This window comes from Schistocerca americana, chromosome 3 (assembly GCF_021461395.2).
Source record: "Schistocerca americana isolate TAMUIC-IGC-003095 chromosome 3, iqSchAmer2.1, whole genome shotgun sequence".
In the NCBI taxonomy this organism is placed as follows: domain Eukaryota; kingdom Metazoa; phylum Arthropoda; class Insecta; order Orthoptera; family Acrididae; genus Schistocerca; species Schistocerca americana.
The window spans coordinates 113029783-113047143 of record NC_060121.1 but is presented as its reverse complement, the minus strand read 5'-3'; the positions used below and the strand labels follow the sequence as shown (position 1 = coordinate 113047143).

At 40.4% G+C, this 17361-nt stretch overlaps 1 protein-coding gene across 2 annotated transcripts in view; it reads left to right on the top strand.

Annotated features, from left to right (window-relative positions):
* Positions 1–16197, top strand: part of LOC124605386 (diphosphoinositol polyphosphate phosphohydrolase 2) — a 170615-nt gene extending 154418 nt beyond the window's left edge. The window contains exons 3-4 of one of the 2 annotated variants that reach the window (XM_047137027.1): positions 6825–6909; positions 14064–16197. In XM_047137027.1, coding sequence (XP_046992983.1) covers positions 6825–6909; positions 14064–14182 — 204 coding nt within the window. In that variant the 3' untranslated portion in view covers positions 14183–16197. Of the gene's footprint in view, positions 1–6815; positions 6910–14063 lie in introns of both variants that reach the window. The other variant, XM_047137026.1, reaches the window with a different exon arrangement.
* The last annotated feature ends 1164 nt before the right edge of the window (positions 16198–17361 follow it).

The window sequence follows — 17361 nt, the reverse complement described above, 5'->3', positions numbered from 1 at the left end:
TGCATTTCCCGGAATATTTTTCGCTAGCATCTCTGTTTTTCAGGAATAACCAAACGGTAGCACAGCATGCGCTTTGATATCTGCTTAATTTTTTCATGTTTTCAAAGTATATAAGCCTATACCATGCTTTGTGATGTATCAATAATTAATTAGTTACTTAGTTGCTTCCCTAGTTTCGTATTCCTTGTATCATTTGCACGAGAAATCGTATTGATGTGAAACGAGGCGCTATATATTGACAATTTTTTTTTTTCTTGTATAACTGCTCCCATGCTAAACTTTTTAGTTTTTCGTCTTTTAATTAAAGACAGATGTTAGCCAATAATTTCTCGTCATGACCATTTATGCATTACGGTAATAGATAACCTTCTGCGGAATAGGAAGAGTTGTCAGAGAAATGTTTTCAGTTTAGTTTCAAATTTTACTTTGCAGTCTGTGGGGCTTTTTATGCTTTTGATTGTAGCACTAACAGGGGTTCACAATGCTGCAGACAACCACCGTAATGTGGCCTAATAAATGCCATTTTTTCTTCTGTTGTTGTAATTATGTACAACATTGTTCCTGTTGAAGTGTAGTTGATGATTTACGCAAAATTCATGAGAGAATAAGTATACTGTGAAGCTTGTGGATTGGTACTCGCTTGCCGATCAGCCGGCAAGGGACGACGAAAAGTGTAAAGATTAAATTCTGCCTGTTTTTCGATAGAATGCTGTATACAAACAGCTTGTTAACAACCAGTCGCATTCGCATTGTTCGTCGGCCAGCATTGACATGGCTGTCTCCATTTCTTGAGCCCATCACTCGGCGCTTTCTTTCGCTCCTGTCGGGCTGACCCTCCATGTGCTGGGTTCTGTTTCCTCCAGAAAAATCTGATAGCTTTTCTCCGCCCTTCTAAAACTGTTCCTGACACTTATTTTACTTCCGGTAATGCCCATGATAACTTCGGTTTTAGAAATATCCTGATTTTCCGGTATCCTTAAGGCAGATGTATCTATAGAAGCGTATTCACTGCTTTATAATTGTTGTTTCTGGTTCAATTTTTATGTATATTTCATTTAATCTCAATCGTACCTCTCAGAGTACTCCTTTAAGTAACGAAAGTAACTGATCGACTTGTTCATTTCGATCCAAGCACAAATTACGAGGATAATACAAACCTTCTTGTTTCAAAACAATGCTGTAATGTCTTAGTTTGGCCCTGAAACTCAGCATCACCTTACTATAACATCTATTAAGGACATAACTGTCTTGTATCAAGTAACCATTCTTGTATACGGACTACCAGTTACTCAGCTGTAGTGTATTTAAGTAGTAGTAGAAGAGCTGGTCACATTCACAGTGTCGCAGAAGCCATTGATCGCACAACATACAGACACGCTGTCTACGTGTTGGCACTGTCACCATATGTGCTTGGAGACTGACCCAGCACTCGGTGTTGTTGAAATTTTTTACCTATTCAGAGAACTGCCCGCGTGTAATCGTGCCCTACATGCAGTAATTAAGTTGGAGAGCTGGCATGTAAACAGATTTACAAGCTATTTTAGTTTGGTACTAAAATAATGTGTTGTACTGATTGAAAATCTGTTGCTTCGAGAAAAAATAGTGCCAACAACGAAAGGGCGCGGAGAGCGCACAGACGTTCCATTATAAGAGGGCAACTAGCGAACTGCATTACATTGGTAGAACTGTAGTTAACCGGGGCAGATTGCTTGGGAGCTGCTTATTGGACTAATCTTAGCTTGTTATGGCATTGGTTGTTTGTGTATCTACTGATTAATAGTGCAAATCAGTAAATCCCGAAATACTAATAGTCAAATTCGTACACCACACTAATTTAACCAATACGTCAGGGCCGGCGATGTGGGAAAAGGTTAATTTTATGGGGAGACATTTTAAAAAACCAACGAGGGACGTAAAATTATTAAGCTGCTTTCACTTTGTTATAAAAATGGAAAATAAAATTTTAAATACCCTGTGACAAACGTGCAGCAGTGAATTAATACAAACAAAATTAAAACAATTTACATTTAAATGTGCTATTGACATAATATAGATGTAGTCTTGTAGAAGCCACTTGACTTATTTGAATTGCATTGTACCGGATATAACACTGCGATCAATCTCTTGCGACTATGGTACTGGTTTTCTTACACAAAATCAACATTTGCGTGTAATGTAGCAGCAAAGTTGTAGCTCCACATGACGAAACTTTGTCCAGTGTTCCTAAATCCCACCAAAGGTCTTTATAAAGACCACGTCAAAGGAACTAATATAACATTGGCAAGATGAATTTCCGGGCAGGTCCTCTTAGATTTTTTTTTTAATACTTGCATGATTTCGAGATCAGAACCTGGATGTCCATTTCATAAAGCAGTACGACACAATTAAAAAAAATTTAAACTTCGCCTTTGAAAACTTATTTCCGACCAGTATGAAGTACTTTTCATTTAGAGTTCATTGTTTCCGGTGGCTGAATGCTTGGCGTGACAGTTCAGCAGTGGTGAAGTTGTTCGTTCGAATCTCATTGATAGCATTCTTTCTTAGTGTTATTAAAATTCCATATGTATTAGAAAATGGAAATATTAATTAAAATATTTAATCATAATAAAATATATTTCTATTTTAATTTCTTTCCAAATGAAAATGCAAGTATTCCCAATAAATTAAAACTTAGTACAAAAAATGCGACGCATCAAATAGAAAATAAAATATTTTCATATTTTTGAATAATATTATTAATGCATATAACTTCCTCCTTTCACAATAAGGCATATGGGATGTCATTAAAATTTGAGGTAGGGTTCTGTGCTTCAATCCGTGGAAACGGAACGCTTTATAGAATCGCTCTGTCCGTCCGACCGACCGACCGACTGTTAAGAACCGTTTTTCTCAGGAACTAGTAAACGTATAAACTTCAAATTTCTCATATTACGATCTGTGGTCCTTTGGCGGTGTAAAAAAATTGTAACTTTTAAGTCAGTTAAGTCAAAAGGCATGGCCATTTGTCACATATTTTGATTCTCGAAAACTCGTATCGTCGAAACTTGTAGGGTACTTCGCGTTGACATAAAATCATGAAATTGGCAAGAAGGAAGGTTACACAGTATAAGTAAAAGAAGACATTTCTTTTGTCATTTGTTACCTCACTTGAAACTTGAAATTACAGCATTGTCGAAAGTCTTGGAATCTCTGGGACCGATATCTTGGCAGTATCAATTTCGATAACACGCAAAAATCTTCAGTATCCTCGATTCCCGCAATGGATAAAATGTGTGCATACGTCATTAAGTTAGTACGGAACCAGCAGTGCGCGAGTCCTACTCGTACATGGCCGATTTATTTTGCTACGATAAATTAAAAATGAAAATGTCACTTTTATTAAATATTATTATTATTTCTCTTTCCTGTCTCGGACGTTATGCCTGGTTAAAAATGGAAAGTGACGCGGACCTTGATCAAGTGTGACTTCCTTTTAACTGTTTATTATTATTATTAATTATTATTATTATTATTATTATTATTATTATTATTATTCAGTATTCGTAAACATTTTCATTTGTTAATGAATATGGAATTCAAAAATTTACTAAAAAAACTATTTTGCGACCACTACACTTCTACGCTACACACTTTTCCAAGCCTTTATTTAACAAAATAAAATATACATAAATACATCACAGTAACATAAAAACAAAATTGATTTGTGAATTTCTGCACACTCAGATACAGGTAACGATAATTAACAGCGATCGGAAATAATTTTCAAATTCTCTTTCTTTTCAGTAATTGTGTTCTGCTGCTTTAGGAAACTGAAGTCTGGGCACTGGTCTTCATATAAATATAAAGAAAATTTCCCCAGCGCAATCCAGTGTCCCAATGCCAAAATGCGGCAGTATAGGCACGTGCCTGTGCAAACCTTGCTTCAGGTTGATGACTGCTTTTAATTTACCTGCCTGCTTTGTTGGGAGGCAATACAAAGCGTGAAGGAGGTGCTCGTGGCGGAGTTCCACTTGGAAAGCTATTCTCGGTCTCTTGTGGCCACCGCGCGTTGCGGTGCTGCTAATTGCCACCGCCGCTAATTACCCAGCTGTGCCACGTGCTGGCCACGTGTCCTCGGGTGCAGTCCCGAGCCTGGGGCTAGCTGTGCCGCCCCAGTGTCGCGGCGTCCAGCATTATTTATACTACGCCCGGGCATGCAAACTCTCTATAGTGTTTCTAGTGCCAGTAGAAACTAGTTCTGGACATAGATAATGAGTCGCAAGCGATTATTTTCTTCCGTCACCTGTATGCAACCAGTTTGTGGTAGTGCTTCCCACGGCACTTGAATGCTTAAACTGTTTATCAAAGGCACAACAGCAACGAGAGGTAAATTTTCCCAGTATTTTACTCTGATAAATTTCATCCGTCTTTAAACTGAGAAATATATTTACATATGCATGTGTCAGGTGTTTCTACACATTTCTAACAAACGTTGGAAGGTGACCTTTGGGCTGAAGAGACGTATTCCTTTCAACATGTGCCCTATAGTGTGGGGGCAGTGAGATACAAAAAGAAGGAAGATCAGGTTTTAGCATCGCATCAATGACGAGTTCATTAGAGATATAGTGCAAGCTCGGGTTGAATAAAATGTGGGGAAGAAAATCTCCTTATAGTCCTCTGCATACTGTTCAGACAACTGAATCGACTAGTGCACTGGACCACTGTAAAGGACATGCTGTTTATGTTGCTGGAAAATGTCCCTTGATCAGTTTATCACTAATGTGATTTAGGCACACTATAGTGTGTCAGGGCAGATCCCTTAATATCTACTAGAGTTTTCTTACACGACCTTGAGGCCGCACATCACTATTAGTTGTGAGAATATAGGGTATGTCATACATCCAAATAGTGCTACAAATGGCCGGTATTCAGATCCTCACCCACTGGATTTTGAATGTGGGGTGCATATGAAAAAATTTTCAGTTTGCTACCCTAGTTAACATCGGCAACAACCTCTTTAACAGCATATCCATGAGACCTTTTTTTTTAGTGTCGTACAACACAAGTGAAGGCCTGTCACAGTATTAGTAACACAGCATGCATTGCTACCCATAATGGACACTTTGAAATCTCCTGCAATTGGGCTGCTGTACTCATTGTAAGTGTGTGTGTGTGTGTGTGTGTGTGTGTGTGTGTGTGTGTGTGTGTGTGTGTGTGTGTGTGTGTGATCATAGGAAATTGTTTAGCACATGAAAGAGCTTTACAGTGGCATACACTGCAAGAGAGGCATTGTGAATCATGAAGAGATTTACTGTTGAAGTTCTGGGACTATTACTTCCTCTGTCATGCATCTGATAAAATGGTAGTGGAAAGAAAATAAAAAATTAGAACTCGTGTACAGTTTACCAACAAATGGTGTTTTCACTACTCCTGAGTGTAACAGGAAAAGTGGCAGTGGTACTGGTAAAAATGGGATATGTCACTTAGCTAGAAGTTGAATAGCTCCACTCCCCAACTGAGCTAAAGCACGAAAATGGCAATAATTCCCCATAAATATTTGTCTTTATTGCTGAGGACCGCTTCCTCCCCCCCCCCCCCCCCTTATGGATTTATATAAGAGCAATATTGCTACTCTTTTTAAAATTTATATGATGGAAACAGCAGCTCATTGATGGATTGTTGTCAGTTAAGTGTGTCAAAATGAGGGATATATATATCCTATGGGACCAAACTGTAATTTTACTTACTTGGAATGACTGTCTATTGTATTTCCCATTTTTGTTCAGAACTAATTTGTATGTAAAATTTGTACTGCTAGAGATAACGAAGAAAGAATTTAAAATGTTGTTTTATTATTTTGTCTTTTTCCTTTGATGAAGAAAGAAAGAAAAAAGGAAAATACATTGAGGTGACAAAAGTCACATTGGACCTCCTTTTGTCATGTTGTGTGGATGCACCAAGTCATTGAACTCACCTGCAGAAATATTGAGGTGAACTGGCGCTGCCGCTATCGGTCATTGTGCACAAAATCCTGCATCAGCAACACTTCTGCAAAGATGACCTATCGGGTATATTCCATAAATGTTCTATGGGATTTATGTTGGGCGATCTGGGTGGCCAAATAATGTGCTCAAATTGTCCAGAATGTTCTTCAAACCAATCGCAAACAGTTGTGGCTGGTGACATGGCACATTTTCATTCATAAAAATTCCATTGTTTAGGAACATGACGTCTGTGTATGGCTGCAAATGGTCTCCAAATAACCAAACATAAATATTTCCAATCAATGATTGGTTCAGTTGGACCACAGGACCCAGTCCATTCCATGTAAACACAGACAACACCATTATGGAGCCACTACCAGTTTGCAAAATTTTTGAAATGGATTACCCTGTGCTTCTAACTCCAGCTACCATTCCACATTCAGAATCTGTTGTTTTTCCATCATGCAACCTTAATCACATCGGAAACCTTTTCATGTGAATCACTTTAGTACAAATGACAGCTCTGACAATGCAGTGCCTGTTTGTACCTTGTGTATGCAATACTACCACATTCTGTGTATTTGCTTATTGCTATCCCACAAGTTTTGTCATAACCTCATTGTGTGCAGGCAATCTTGTTTTAAATAATGGGTGAATGCATGAGCCATGTTTTAACCAATTGATATTGTGCATTTACTTTAAACTTTTTCAACATCCACATTTCATTTCCTATTTGAGTACTTTATCTCAGACGTGTACTAGTTGTTGCTTTCTCACCTTTCTAGCTTAGTTTCATGTTCACTGGTAATATGCAAGAGAACTGAAAAGTTTTTGTTTTGTTTTATTTTAATGGTGTTCCAGAACAGTGAGAGGAAACACAGGACTGAAGTTTTTGTGCTGGTTGTGACTGAAGAACTGTCAGACTGGGAGGATGCAAGGACAATGGGTGAGTTAAGGTGTGACAGATCTGTGAGTGCTATGCTGACAGACATGTCACTACTTATCTTGTATACTCCTCCATGCATAAAATAGTTTCATTGAACCAAACCTCGACAGGAAGTAGCACATCTGATCCTCAGTTTTGTGTAGGTGGGTGTGTGTCGTTTTTTACCGTGGAGGCAAATTTATTTTGAGACATCTGTAAGCATTTTGATCTTTTTGGTTTCGAATTAGTGGCTTTATCAGATACTGAGGTGCCCAAATGACAGGCAGGGGCCCATGATACCCCTCTTACCCCTACTCTATGGCAATGCATGCTTAGTTGTAATTATGTGGACATTGTGATAAGTCCAATAACTACTGGGTACACATTTTTGAGCTTGCTTTGACCTTTGTCTGAAAAGACATCAGTAAGCACTCAACTGTCTTGATCCAAAAGTGAAGCAAAATTGAGGAAGCTCATCTACCATGTGTTGCTTGAGACTCACCTGGCAGATAAGTTGCAGAAATGCTTTTCAGATGAGACGTTGGGTGTCATGAAATTTTCAAAACATTTCATCAGTGCAATTGATGGACATCATAGTGTGGCGTACACTCACTGCTGAGTTGTGACTGAGGCCTCCTATTTATGCCAGTGTAAGTAGGAAATGCGACGACATGAAGGTGCCAAATTCAGTTGCCAATGCTGAGGATTTCCTGACCAGTAGCGAGAAGGGCAGCTACGGCACCTGTCGCATAATGAATTTGGTGCATGCCGTTCATACTGTGTGGTGCCATTGGCTATCCCAGCATCCTTCATCGGACCCATATGTCGGTACACATGTCCATGCTGTCAAGTGACCATAGATGTTTTTGTTGTCAGATTGTCTGTTGTCACCGAAATGTCATCCCTTGTTTGACCTACGTTTGGTCACCGAGAGTTGAACATTGCCTACATTACATCCAGTCCTGTATTATGTTGGTATCCTGCACCTCTGTTCACCAAATATGTCGAGCTGCGAATTTCCACAACTTCTGTAAAAACATTGTCCCAGTACGAGTACACTGACTGGAAGATTTTGTTACTTTTGTGGCCCAAGCCCTCTGCATGAAAAACACGACCACACCATAATGCCACCACCTCTGAATTTTACTGTTGGCACTACACACACTGGCAGATGACGTTCACCAGGCATTCGCCATGTCCACACCCTGCCATTGGATCACCACATTGTGTACCGTGATGGTCTGTATTAACTTCTGGCACTACAAAGGGTTTCTCCCACCGTCCTTACATCTCGGTCCCGTTGCTCTCCCATTCGTGGAGACAACAAAATTTTTAGGTCTTACATTTGACAGGAAACTTAGCTGGTCTCCACATGTCACATTTGGCTGCCCATTGTACCCCTTCCCTAAATGTCCTCCATGTTCTCAGCGGTACGTCGTGAGGAGCGGATCGAACCGTCCTACTTCGCCTATATTGGTCAATTGTCTGCTCAAAGCTGGATTATGAGAGCTTCGTATATTCCTCTGCATGGCTGTTCATCTTACGCCACCTCAATTCTATACATCGGGGATTAAGTCTTGCGATCGGACCGTTCTATACTAGTCCCGTTGAGTCTTCATGCTGAAGCTAGTGAATTGCCACTAACCTACCGGCACGATATACTGCTTTGTTGGTATGCCTGTCTGCTATTAGCAATGCCCAACCACCTGTCTTATCGCTCCTTTTTTGACAACTCTCTCGACCATCAATACGGGTTGTATGTATCTGCCCTGCTACCCCCTGGAGTTCGCTTTCGTCGCCTCCTTCAGCACCTTGATTTTTCACTCCCTGGAACCTTTAGAGTGGGTGAGAGCCAAATGCCACCTTGGCTCCAGGCTCAGGTTCACGTTCACCTTGACCTCACTCGCTCCCAAAGGAGGTTACTCCAGCTTCGGTATACCGCTCGCGGTTTGTCGAACTTCGTTCGAAGTTCATTAATATGATCTTCATTTATACAGATGGCTCTAAGACCAATGATGGTGTCAGGTGTTATTTTATTGTCAGGGCACACAGTTTCAAATACCGGCTCCATGGCCATTGTTCGGTCTTCACAGCTGAGCTGTTTGCCCTCTATCAGGCTGTTCTTTACATTTGCCACCACCGACATTCTGCTTATGTCATCTGCTGTGATTCCCTGAGCGCCATCCAGAGCCTCAGTGATCTGTATCCGGTTCACCCTTTCGAGCACCGGATCCAACGCTCTCTTCAGCACCTGACGTATGATGATTTTCCGGTTACCTTTATGTGGGTTCCTGGCCATGTCAGTATCCATGGGAACGAAGCTGCAGATGCCGCAGCCAAGGCTTCGGTCCTCCAGCCTCGGACAGCTTCATGCTGTGTGCCTTCATCTGATTTTAGCAGGGTCATTTGTCAGCGCATTTTATCGCTGTGGCATACCGATTGGTCTACACTTACTGATAACAAGCTTTGGGCCTTGAAACCTCTCCCCACGGCTGGGATGACGTCTTCACGCCCTTCTCGGCGGGAGGAGGTCATTTTGGCCCGGTTATGGATTGGACACTGCTGGTTCAGCCACCGCCATCTGCTGATGGCTGCGCCGGTGCTGTTCTGCCCATGTGGGCAAGTGCTGACGGTATGCCACATTTTAACATCCTGTCCGAATTTTACTACTCTACCTTGGCCTGCCATGTACTCTGGATGAAATTTTAGCGGATGACCCAGGAGCAGCTGCTCGCGTTCTTAATTTTATCCAGTTGACAAACCTGTCTAAGGACATATGATTATGCTATTTTCTTTTAATCCCTTGCTTGTTAATGTGCCTTTTCTAGTGCTGTTCTTTTTAGTTACTGTTTTAACATTGTGCCTTGCAGTGCATTCCTAATTTGGTCTAGGCACTAACGACCACTGTAGTTGTGCGCCCTAAAACCACAAAAACAAAAAAAAAAAAAAAGTTTGTGTACCGTGATTCGTCACTCCACACAACGCTTTTCCATTAATCAACCGTCCAATGTTTAAACTCCTTACACCAAGCAAGACGTCGTTTGGGATTTACCAACATGTGTGGCTTACGAGCAGCCGCTCAACCGTGAAATCCGTTTTGTCACTGCCCACGTAACTGTAATAGTACTTGCAGTGGATTCTGATGCAGTCTGGAATTCCTGTGTGATGATCTGGATAGATGTCTGCCTATTACACATTACGACCCTCTTAGAGTTTCGGCGGTCTCTGTCTGTCAACAGACGAGGCTGGCCTGTACGCTTTTGTGCTGTACGTGTCCCTTCACGTTTCTACTTCACTATCACCTTGGAAACAGTGGACCTAGGGTTGTTTAGGAGTGTGGAAATCTCGCATATAGACATATGACATAAGTCGCACCCAATCACCTGACCACGTTCGAAGTCCGTGAGTTCCGTGGAGCACCCCATTCTGCTCTAACAATGTCTAATGACTATTGCGATCACTTATATGGAGTACCTGGCAGTAGGTGGCAGCACAATGCAGCTAATATGAAAGACGTATGTTTTTGGGTGTGTCTGGGTACTTTTGATCACAGTGTAGATGTGTTGAACATTGGTGACCCATGTCTGGACCAGCCAGATAAATCAGCAATGGCCGAGCATTGTCTCAGTATGGGACACAATATGGACAGCATAAATAACAAAATTCTCTCTTCGACATATGTCAAGACTGCATTATTAAAGAAGAGATGGAAATTTGCAGCTCGATAAATCTGGTGAACAGAGACACTGAATACAAACTTAACACAAGATGGGGTACAGTGCTGGCAATTCTATACTCTTAGTGACTGCAGCATGAAAGGTCATACAATGAATAACACTTTGGTAGTGACAGTCTGATGACAATGGCAAAGATGATCATATGTCAGCATGGACACACATGGCATGCAGCTCCTGACAGAGAGCTCTGGGGTGGCCAACAGCAAAGCACAATATGAACTACAGCATTTGTGCATGCACCAAAGCTCTTGGTTGACCATCTTACAAGTGGTGTAGCTGTCCTCCGGCAACTGGTAAAAAAATTTTACTCTATTGTAACAGAATTTGGTGCCTTCACACCTGCGTATTTCCTACTTTGACTGCCAAAAATTAAAGGCTTCAGTCACATCTCGGCAGTCTTAATTGCAGCTGAAAATGTTGGTCAGTTGCGCCAATGAAATGTTGTGGGGTTTTCACATCAGATGTCTCACATGAACCATTTTCACAACTAGTTTATTTCTTAATCCTTTGATATTCTGAAAAATAACCGTGCCTTTTGTTGGTTTCTTACACAATTTGCAGAAATCTGCTGCCTCTCTGGATGATGACACTAACTTAGAAAAGGTGATTCTCGGCCTATATCACTTGGTTGCATCCTCCCCATCATATATTCTGTGCCAGATCAGCAGTTAACCTATCCTTCCCTCTCATTCAGATGGAGGCTATGTCTAGTGTACTCCCGATGCTAGACTTTCAGCCAGCAGCAGCCCATCCAGCTCTGTGTTGACAGGGATTACTAGCATGTCCACCCAAGGCTGGCTGTGGCCACTCTCTGGTAAAGAGTAGCTGATCCTATTTCAGACATATCACCCTCAGTGCTGTACTCTCTTCAGTCACTCCAATATCTGATACTATAATCACATGATCTCCTGCACAAATATTTCTACACACGGCCATATGTCCTCTGTTACTTGTCTTAAACCATCACTTGGCATCACAATACTGGTGACCAAATAACCTGATATGAATCTGTTGTGTAGCACCTAGCCTATACCCTATACTTCACTGCTTTCGTATTTGAATCTACAACCAATCTAGCAATGTCTGTTACCACAGTCGCATATGTACCTGGTGGAACTTGAAATGTTAGTATTGAGCCACATTTTCTGCTAAATTAACCAGCATCATGCACAACTTTCCTGAATAAACTGTCACATGCATCTGCAGGTGGGGAGGAGGCCACGTGGTAGTTGCTAGCCATTGACTTGGGGAGCAGACAGTCAAGTTGCTATCTTAAGTCAGTCTTTCAGACTGAGCACACACATTCAGGCAATTTGCCCATCTCTGCTCTCAAGTAGTTACCAGCCAGCTCGTACGTGAACGACCACCTCGCCCTCTTTATATTCTGGTATTCAACTATCATTCAGGCTGGCCGTTGTGAGCCCTTACGTAACATGTAATTTCAGAACACAGTCAGCTTACTTCATTTCACTCTTTTTATTTCAAAACCCTCTCTCCTGATGACCATCTCTCCAGCCCTCAACAGACTTTACTTCTTATGCCTGTACAACACTTACCTATACTTCACAACCTATATTTTGAGAATTTAAGTGCACTCTGCTTCCTACTAAATCTAGCTGACATAGATTCTCAATTATTGTGTGTAACAAATCTTATGTTGTTCCGCACGTGACTCCATCGAGTGCTGAACTCCCATTTTGTCCCTTAATTGTAACTTTATACCAGTTCCAACAATCTTCACCCCCCCCCCCCCCCCCCCGCCTTTTTTCCTTCTTCCAATGTACCCAATGGATATTTTGCAAAAACTGAATACAGCCTGGAGAGTACTAATCTCTTCTCCCTGCTCAGTGACCCTCCAAAACCTTGTTTGGAGGATTTAGTTCTTAGATTTTTTATTTGTTTTACTATAATATTATTATATACAGGGTCTGGCAATAAAACGTCCCGCATTTGACATAGCCTGTGTGCGAGTTGTAGCGAGGAAACTGATGTGGAGTATGTTTCGTTTGAAAGTACTGTATGTGCCATTTTCAGTGTGCATCATGCTTTTGTTGTGGAGGAATTTATTCGTAATGGTGGTTCTATGATTAGTACTCGATAAGCATTTCAGAGATGTTTCAAACTTGGCTGACATGATTGTGTCACGGATAGAAAAACTATTAGACTGTAGGTGCCATACTTTAGAAAGACAGGTTCAGTACTTCAAAGAAAACCTCCTGGCCATCCTCAGACTGAAACAACGCCAGAAAATGCGGCACATGTGAGTGTGTCTGTGCAACAATTACCAGTGTGTTCAGCACTTAAACATGTAGCTGCCCTGGGATTATCTGATAGGAAGTAAGAAGAATTCTTCATGGAGAACTTCATAAGCACACCTCAAAATGGTGGTTACCCAGGAATTAAGTGAAAGAGATTTTGAGACTCGCATAGCTGTGGGTGAGGAAATTCTTCAAAACATTCCACTTGGTGCTTCATTTTTTTTTCTTCGGATGAAGCCAGTTTCCTTGTATCACGAACTGTAAGCAAACAGAATTTCCATTACTGAGCTGCAGAATTCCCTAAAGAAATTTGTCGGCAACCACTACACAGCCCTCATGTGAAAGTTTGATGCACTGTTGCTGAATGTTTTGTATGGGGACTGTATTTTTTCAACGAAGTTGGCCACACAGTAACAGTTAATTCAAATCGAGTTGTCGTATGCTAAAGACCTTCCTCCAACTTAGGCTAAACCATTTTATTGCAGTTCATGAAAATCAAGAAGTGTGGTTCCAGAAAGACAGAGCAGTGTCCCCACACCTCTCGGCTTTCTATGAAAATATTGTGCAAGTTTGTTCCTGGTCATCTTGTCTCTTTGCAAGGAGACATATGCGGCCTGCAAGGTCGCCTGACTTATCACCTTATGATTCCCCCCCCCCCCTTTGGGACACTTAAAGGCTGTAGTGTACAATCATCCCACAACACTGCAAGCACATATAGGCCATTACTCAAAAAGTGACAGCCATTCCAAGAGAAATGACATGAAGATGTATGGAGAACTTTTGGGAGAGACTTAGTCAGTGTGTCAACAGTGGAGGACACCATTTAGCAGATACAATTTTTAAAACCAAATTATTCAAAATGGCAATGGTATGTATTTTTCATAAATAAGTAATTTTCCACTATCGTATTTAGCTTTTCTGTGACAACCTATTAAAATGAGGGAGGTTTTATTGCCAGACCCTGTATTTGCAGTGTCTACTTTCTAATTTCTCTTTGTCTTACTACCATCTACAACTAGAATCTGTTACCAAATTGGAAAAAAAGAAAAATAATGGATAGCCATCACCTGGATGAATATTTTCGTGGGTTTTGGTATGGCACTTGGAACTTGGTCAAGGAAATGTGTGTTGTTTTTTTCCTTTCAATGACTGTGGTTTCTAATAGTGGTTGTCTTAACAGGTCGCCAAAGGAAATGGTTCACTGTGGAAGACGCGCTGGAGCAGCTCTCTCAACACAAGCCTGTGCAGCTCACGTACCTGCAGTCATTGCTCTCTTGTCGCAATGACAAAGTTACTTGAGGCTGCAACCTTCTGCTGAGCATATATGCCTACAGGTTTTGTGTGTGTGTGTGTGTGTGTGTGTGTGTGTGTGTGTGTGTGTGTGTGTGTTTTACCTTCTCATTTTCCCAGTTACTGCTGGGCTTCACTTTAATTGTAATAAAGTAATTGTCATTTATTTGGTATCAGAATTCTTGCTTAAAATGAGTTTTGCAGTCGATTGTCATACTTAATCAAAAAGATATTTTACTATGTCAGGTACAGTTATATTGCCATTGTTTAAGACCCACAGTATCTGCTTTTAATCATTTCTGTTAGGGATATTAGATTTGTACTTGAGAATGATGATTCTTTAAATATATTTACTATGCTTAGATTAAATATAAATATGATATAAACTTCTGGCATAAATAGAGTACCTATAAAGTTATATCGATCAGTAGTAATCAGTACTGAACAGTGCAGTTACAAAATTGTATTTGTAGGAATAGCTCATAGGTAAACCATTGAATCTCAACATATTGTTTCTTTGAAATAAGACAAATGTTATGGGTCAGCCCTGAGTAACTGGGAATTGGAGAAGTAGTGACTATAAGAATACATCATGGCATCCATAATGCTTTCAGATTGCTTGTGCTGCAAATTACAGTTCCAAGAAGTGATTCATAGTACTCAGACAAATGTATCACCAGAACAAATATATCTGAAGCTTATTAACTTTAATAAGTTCTGAAAATTTTTACTCATTATGGGAACAGATAGTGTCTTAAATGGTGTAGGGAAAGTACTCCAGTATTCAGATCACTACGGGCACTGTGTCACTATTAAATGTATAGGTATTTGCATTTCTTTATTGCTTCAGTTTCTGTAACAGTGGCAGTGAGTGAGTGAGTGGAAGCTAAGTTGGGATTAGAGAAGTGCAGCAGTCACGTAATAATATTTAGATTTGAGAAGGTCTTTGAAACCTTGGTTTTGTTGGCTATCAGTAGCTGCATAATCTTTCTCTCTCTTTTTCTAGCCATTCTAAATAGAATTTTATATTTACATCAGATTTTTAGAACAATAATGCTAATAATTCAAAACACAATTCTTGCCTAAGGAAGGAAGGTTCGTGACAGTTTCATAAAATTATCAGTTTACTTAAAATATTGTTGCATTTTTAAAATTCTGTGTGCAGTCCAACTGTACAAATTTATTTCTTATTCTTTTGAGGCACATATTACCAATACAGCACAGACCTTTGCCTAGTCTAGAAGGCTGACTGTGTGTTGAATTTATTAGGTCAGTTCCAGTGAAACACAGGTATGTAAAGAATGACTTAAGGTTAAGTAAATGTCACTGTTGCTTATGAGATGAAACTGTTAAAAGTTGCATTTCAGAAAATATGGCACTTTTAATTTGTGATCATTTTTGTATTCAAATGTTTGGTTGCTGTTGGTGTTCACTAGGGTTCAGTGTTGCCTGCATATATTTCCTGATACAGTTTGCATTCAGTATGAAGTACACCATAGTTAAGACTGCGAATTTATAAAGAACACAAATATAAGAAGCTGCGCAAAACCAAATGTAGGATAATCACATTGTATTTCTCACGTCAGTCATATATGAATGTAGTGTGTAATTGAAATGCTCAGAAAAGTGTATCTTCCTTAATTTTCTTGATGAAGTGTAAGATTATTTTTTTCTATTAGATGAGTAGTATAGCTGCCACATGTAAATGAAGTCTTCTGTTTGCCATGGAAAACTTCAGTATGTAATACTCCTCAGAGATATTCATTGTGTTTAATATTTTCTGTTAAGAAAGAAATTTGTGTTCAGTTTTGATATTACACAAGAGTGCATTGTATTGTATAAAACAAATCGAGGTTTTGTTTTCTGAAGACTGGGGTATTAAAAATCCGGGGCAAAATGCCACGGAGGTTTTGTAACTAGTGTCGTACAGACCAGGTAATTTACTGAGAGAAAGAGGAAAGAAAGAAATGTAAAGTCTCTTTACACTGCTTGTATTTTTTAAAATAAAGACAGCAAAAATTGTTTGTGTGTTTATTATTATATTATGTGTATGTGGACAACCAAAATTCCTACTGTATTTAGCGGAGATGTGAGTCGCAGATAGGCTCAACAAAAACACTTTCACACTTAAAGCTTTTGGCCAATGGCCATCATCAACAAGAGACACACTCTCATGCAAACGCAACTCGTACACAAGACTGCAGTCTCGGGCAACTGAAACCACACTGCGAGCAGCAGCACCAGTGCATGATGGGAGTGGTGACTGGGTGGGGGTAAGGGGGAGGCTGGGGTGGGGAGGGATAGCATGGTGGGGATGGCAGACAGCGAAGTGCTGCAGGTTAGATGGAGAGCAGGGAAGTAGGGGGGGTGGGCAGGGGGGGGGGGGGAGTAGTGGAAAAGGAGAGAAATAAATAATTAAATAAATAGATAAATAAATAGATAAATGTATTAAAAACAAAGATTCTGTGACTTGCCAAACAGGAAAGTGCTGGTAGATAGACACAATTAAAAAAAAAAAAACACACACACACACACACACACACACACACACACACACACACACACACACTAAATTTCAAGCTTTCGCAACCCACGCTTGCTTCATCAGGAAAGAGGGAAGGAGAGGGAAAGACGAAAGGATGTGGGTTTTAAGAGAGAGGGTAAGGAGTCATTCCAACCCCGGGAGCGGAAAGACTTACCTTATGGGGAAAAAAGGACAGGTATGCACACGCGGCACGTGCACACGCGGCACGCGCACATGCACGCATATCAGGATATGTGTGTGTGTGCGCGAGTGTATACTTGTCCTTTTTTCCCCCTAAGGTAAGTCTTTCCGCTCCTGGGGTTGGAATGACTCCTTACCCTCTCTTAAAACCCACATCCTTTCGTCTTTCCCTCTCCTTCCCTCTTTCTTGATGAAGCAACCGTGGGTTGCGAAAGCTTGAAATTTAGTGTTTGTGTGTTTTTTTTTATTGTGTCTATCTACCACCACTTTCCCGTTTGGTAAGTCACAGAATCTTTGTTTTAATATATTTTTCCCACGTGGAATGTTTCTCTCTATTTTATTTATAAATAGAGAAATAATTAGATATATAGATACATAAATTTAAAAAATAAAAAGACTGGGTGTGGTGGTGGACTGATGGCTGCGTAGTGCTGGAATGGGAGCAGGGAATGGGCTGGATGGA